The following is a 6,386-nucleotide window of genomic DNA, read 5'->3' on the forward strand; positions in this document are numbered from 1 at the left end:
CCTAGTGGTGTTATTGATTAAAGCTTGACTCTTTCCCTTCTTTGTTTGAAATCTTATTTTTATTGACAGGGCTGTCTTCTGTTTTCTTCTTTTTGATAATAGATACAGTAACTAAAGATTAGTTTGAAATCTTATTTTTATTGACAGAGCTGTCTTCTATTTTCTTCTTTTTGATAATAGATACAGTAACTAAAGATTAGTTGTCTTATTTATTCGATTGATGGTAGAAAAATGTCAAACATAATTTTATCGAATCCGGAGATTACAAGTGTGGCCATGCTGGGCCTCAAATTTCGTAAATATTGTGGTAAGTTTTTTATATTCTCCTTTACATCAGGACTAAGTTTCCGTTGTTTCGCTTCACGTGGCTTACAACTTACTTAGCTAATAATCAATAAACAGTTGCATTTCGTTCATTGTCTGAAGCGGGCGAAACGTCGAAAAATATATTCAAATAATGACATTGCAGAGAACATTTTTATTTATTAAACTTTAAAGGACAGTGATAAGTTATTATTTATGTATAAACGTATCAGGTCAATATAATACGGATGTAAGTGTACTTAAACAGCAATAAAATACAAGATCCACAGTAAAAGATAGGAAATAAATACGACAATAGATCAAGGTTAGTCCTCAAGACTAAAACTTTAGATAAGCCTATTGGCATATAGATACGTCTATAACTTTGCTGATTTTTCAAAGCCCGTTCCCTTGGCTGTGGTTTGTCAACATCGATTGATTGTCAACAACATTGAGTGTGGAGGTTTTAAGGTTAAGTTTAGCATGTTTTTTGTATGACGTGTCGGTATCTTTCATCACACTTGCTGGTGTAGTTCCAGAAGCTTCTTTTCTCAGTGGAAGAAAGTAAACAAAGGTGTGTGGTACGAATTGTTGAAAATAGAATAAAGTAACATACGATAAATTTAGGGAAAACAAAGCTTGTATATACCTTAACAACAATAGGTAAACTTGTTTTCAAAGTTTTAAATTATTTTAATCGTGATTTCTAGAGAAAATTGTATTGTCAGGTTTCAGAATAACTCGATTTGATAGTTTCAAATATAAGACAACAAAATAATTCAAATTACGGTTCTTACCTGCTCGCCGGTGTCTGTTTCAGACACAAGAACAACCAACATGGCTGCAGTTATTTAGGCTGTTCTAGATGAAAGACTCACTCCCTTCTATGAAATCGCAGCACTCACAAGGAACCACCTTTAACAGTATCAAGTTAAAATATTTAAAAGAACAATGTACTTCTTGACTTTATGGTTACCATTGCTTCGTCATCCACAACACAAAATCAATATTGGATCCATTGGTTTGTTTGAATTTCGCGTAAAGCTACTCGAGGGCTATCTGCGCTAGCCGTCCATAATTTGGCAATGAAAGACTAGCGGCAAGGCAGCTAGTCAGCACCACCCACCGCCAACTCTTGGGCTACTCTTTTACCAACGAATAGTGGGATTGGCCGTCACATTATAACGCCCCCACGGCTGAAAGGGCGAGCATGTTTGGTGGGACGGGGATTCAAACCCGGGAACCTCAGATTGCGAGCCAAGCGTCTTAACCACCTGGCCATTATCATTACCAAAACAGGTGAATCGTTTCTGTAGTGATACCAAACTATTTTAGAACATCATAGTTTTACAGAATTACTGTACTTATATGTTGACAAAATATGGAAAACAAAAACCTTCACTGATGATTAATTACAGTAAATAACAGACTGTAAAGGTCAAGAATATTAACCTTCACTGATGATTAATTACAGTAAATAACAGACTGTAAAGGTCAAGAATATTAACCTTACTGATGATTAATTACAGTAAATAACAGACTGTAAAGGTCAAGAATATTAACCTTCACTGATGATTAATTACAGTAAATAACAGACTGTAAAGGTCAAGAATATTAACCTTCACTGATGATTAATTACAGTAAATAACAGACTGTAAAGGTCAAGAATATTAACCTTCACTGATGATTAATTACAGTAAATAACAGACTGTAAAGGTCAAGAATATTACAATATTACCCCTTGTGGTACTTGTTTAAGGATAACTAGTATAGTTTAAAGTCCTGAGACATTAACGATGTTGATTGTCAACTTAAAGTATTGGCTTTTACCTAGACAGACAATTTGATCGCAAGTCCTCCAGATTGGTCAATTCGGATGACGTAATAAGGTGAAGTAGGACTATTTCAAAAGCAGACTGCGCAAGACCAACTCCACGTCATTATTTTATAAAGATAATATAAATATTTATTGCACATCTTCATGGCTATCTTCACTTATACTAAAGAAAATGAATTTCACATTTTTGGATAAAAAAAAATGTTTACAAGCACATTTTATGTAATTTCCAATCAATTTCAAAATTCACAACCTAAGTTAATATACATTATCGATATAAATATAGGAGTGAATGTTACGTTAAATTACAATATATATATATCATTATATGGGGGTGGTGGGAGATTGTCGTAAATTTAGCCACTCCACAAAAATTGTCCCACCAGTATAGTTATATTGTAACACAAATTATGGAAATTGTGGTACAAAACACCATATAATCAGCACTAAATATATGACAAATTTGTTTAACTTTAGAGTTTATGAAGGTGGGGGGGGGCAAGTACACAGACCTTCTTGTTGATTATGTTATGGACTGTTGCCTAGGTCACGTGGACAGCTTTTGCCATTGACTTTTGTGTTCATGGATTCTCATCTGTTACAAGACGGCAAATTTTGCTTACCACGGATAGGATTCGACTTGTTGCAGATACATTTTTGGGTGGTCCTGGTGTCCCAAGATGATCCATATTCCTTTATTTTTCAACGTTAGTAAGTACAAGGAATATTCCAGTCTTGTAAATTATAAACACATTCTCCTGATCTGAGTGTATGAATGTTTTGCCTAAAAAAAGCTAAAAAATGTACATCTGATACATGCGTTCCACCACGACTTTTATCAGCTGTGGTTGTCACGTGACTTGCATATTAAAATAGTTTTAATATAATGTAGTCAACACAGCCTTACCTGACACGAATCTCTCCCTCCATCTTCAAAGCCTGCACACATGAAGATATTAGGAAGATATTCGTTTCTTCCAGCAGCTAAGAACATGTTCTTGCACTTGGTGTTGCTGACGATTGGTATTTGCACTTCTTGTAGCATAGAGGGCAAAACGCCACCTGTGTACAGCAATCGACGTTATTAATTAATAATTGTATTTTAAAACTAAGACACTGGAACCATAAATAAATACAAATAAAAATCATGAACCAGAATGCATGTGATAAGGAAATGTTTTTATTTCACTGAAAACCAGAGTCTACGCTTAAGAGCGCAATGAACCAATTTTAATTTTGAAATAAGTATTATACAATAACACAACTCGATACAAACTAAAGATAACATTTCCGAACAGTGACTTTCTCCAAATACGATTTGTATTGAATATTATGATTGTTTCCGAGTAGTGTTTAAACCTTGAGGCTCCACCCATAGTCAAGAGGGTTCCACTTTCTTAGTCAATCATAATTTGAACTTATATTATTTCTTCGCATAGAAGGACATAAAATTATCATTTCTAAATGGCATATCAATCCATTAACATTAATAAAATACGTGAAGAATGTACATTTATACAGGCCTTGTTCAAGATATACTTGTCTGACTGTAAAAAGTTTGTATCCAAATAGCGATATGAACGGATATTTTAATGTATAAACCACGCATTGTTAAAGCATTAAATATCTAATGGATAAAAATAGTTCGTCTTTGAAACATATTTTCGTAAAGAAGCTTCTTTTTAAATTAAACTCAACCCTAGGACATTTGTTTACGGCCATATAAACTAATATATCACGTTCATTAATACCTCTCGAAGGTCAGGTTTTATGAGTTATAATGTTTGTTTGTTTTGTTTTTTGAATTTCGCGCAAAGCTACTAGAGGGCTACCTGCACGAATTATAACGTTTAAAATGTTTAAGATAAAACTTTCAGTATTCGTCAAGTATTGTGCATTAATAAACGTTTTCCTCATCGGATTCTTTTTATGTTTGTTGTACGTAAGTTGTCAACGTACGTGAAGTATTGTTTATTATTAGCGTAAAACCACTGGAAAACAAAACTATTCTGTATAAAACTGGCAATACACAAAATAAATATAAAATTTATTTTCCCAGGAACAAGCTACATATCGGTGCCTTTGTATAAAAGATTAAAACATACGATGATCATGTGATTACAAACACATCTGTTCTTCTTCTGAAGAAAAGTCGTTCTCTTCCCTACAGATAACTGGTATTTCCAGTCTGTTTTAACAAAGGTTTTTACATAATAATGTAAGGTGTCTTCACGTATTTCGTATTCAGATAATACCTAGCTTGACGTCATAATGATGTGGATGATGTGGTGTCACACACATAACACCATGCCTGATCTGGTCCTGGTAACTCCCTCCTTGACAGGCTTATATATATAGCAGAAAAAGTGACGAAATTTAGGAGCTATTTAGGTCTATGTTAGCGATTGAATTCAACTAAAATGGGAACGGGAAATCAAAATAGGAAGTATTATAGGAGGAGAAGTGGAACTGGACTCGTGTAACTCACGAAATTTAGATCTATGTTAGCGATTGAATTCAACTAAAATGGGAACGGGAAATCAAAAAAGGAAGTATTATTGGAGGAAAAGTGGAACTGGACTCGTGTAACTCACGAAATTCGGAGAAATCAAGCGTGACCGGCTGACTGACCGTCCGACACTTGGCTTTCGTGTATATTGATTAATAGGGTTTATGATCAGATTCTTTTTATGTTTGTCGTATAAATTGTCCCCGTACGTCAAGTATTCTGTATTATTAGCAGACATTGTCATCAGATTGTTAAATTCAGTCTCTAAAGTAAATTTGAGAAGTGCTTTTAATTAAACTTCTTTTAAATACGTTACATTAATATCAGGATGCGTTATATTAATACGGTTATAGTAATACGGCTCTTGTATCTAAACTAAAAAACAAAGATACACTAAATAAAAGGTAACACAAACAAAAGGCTAAAGGTATTCTAATCAAAAGTAAAACGTCTATCTACCTTCACTAAGACGCCCCCACCCGGTAATAGTGGCGTTACGGCCTATCAGGTTATCGTCATCGGGTGGCAGACATATTGGAGCTATGTGAGGCCTAAACTCCACTGGTTCCTCTAGTTTCACCAGGGCCAGGTCATTCTCGTAAGTGAAAAAATTATAGCTGGGATGGACGACCTTCTTCTTCACCCCGCGTTCTATGTAAGGATAAGGCTCTCGAACACTCGAGAAGTCGTACTCGCCTACTCGAATGCGAATCTGTGACAGGAGTAAGCTGCGGGGTGGAAAGTAGCATAAAGTTTGATGTTATTTTAATACTCTATAAACATATTTGTTAGAATCGTTCATAACGTACTAGATTATTAAGTTTAACCAATCAATAAGAAGTTTCATGTGCTCTACGTTGCTAGAATAGAGTACTGAGTACGAGATTAAGTTAAACCAGCCAATAAGAAGTTTCATGTGCTCTACGTGGAAAGAATAGAGTACTGAGTACGAGATTAAGTTGAACCAGCCAATAAAAAGTTTCATGTGCTTTACGTTGCTAGAATAGAGTACTGAGTACGAGATTAAGTTAAACCAGCCAATAAGAAGTTTCATGTGCTCTACGTGGATAGAATATAGTACTGAGTACGAGATTAAGTTGAACCAGCCAATAAAAAGTTTCATGTGCTTTACGTTGCTAGAATAGAGTACTGAGTACGAGATTAAGTTAAACCAGCCAATAAAAAGTTTCATGAGCTCTACGTTGCTAGAATAGAGTACTGAGTACGAGATTAAATTAAACCAGCCAATAAAAAGTTTCATGTCATCTCTGGCTTCTGGTTTGTGTAATTTGTCTTGAGTTATTGTATATAATCAATCGACAAATAATTTTATTTACTGTAAAATACCACTAAATTTGTGATACACTTTTAACCTTTTCTTATTATGAAACTGTCAGTGAAAGAGATATCTTCAGTATTACATTTTTGGATGAAAAGTATGAAGGATTGGTTATAGCATAAAATAACTTCAAAACCGGTACTATCTCTCTTTTTTTAAGGATAAGATAGCTATGAAACCGGTACTATCCTTTTGTTTGAAGGATGAGATAACTACGAAACCGGTACTATCCCTTTGCTTAGAGGACAAAACAACTATGAAACCGGCACTATCTCTTTTGGTTAAAATATAAGATACACACGAAACCGGTACTATCTCTTGGGTTAAAAGACAAGATACTCACGAAACCGGTACTATCCCTCTGCTTAAAGGACAAAACAACTATGAAACCGGCACTA

At 34.6% G+C, this 6,386-nt stretch overlaps 1 protein-coding gene across 1 annotated transcript in view; it reads right to left on the minus strand.

Moving 5' to 3' along the window:
* Positions 1-6,386, minus strand: part of LOC106473322 (serine proteinase stubble-like) — a gene marked incomplete at its 5' end in the record, with an annotated part of 10,677 nt that overhangs the window by 2,688 nt on the left and 1,603 nt on the right. The window contains 2 exons of the mRNA XM_022401779.1: positions 3,048-3,202; positions 5,109-5,377. Coding sequence (XP_022257487.1) covers positions 3,048-3,202; positions 5,109-5,377 — 424 coding nt within the window. The remainder of the gene's footprint in view (positions 1-3,047; positions 3,203-5,108; positions 5,378-6,386) is intronic.

The sequence above is a fragment of the Limulus polyphemus genome, unplaced genomic scaffold (assembly GCF_000517525.1).
Source record: "Limulus polyphemus unplaced genomic scaffold, Limulus_polyphemus-2.1.2 Scaffold6073, whole genome shotgun sequence".
Classification (NCBI taxonomy): Eukaryota; Metazoa; Arthropoda; class Merostomata; order Xiphosura; family Limulidae; genus Limulus; species Limulus polyphemus.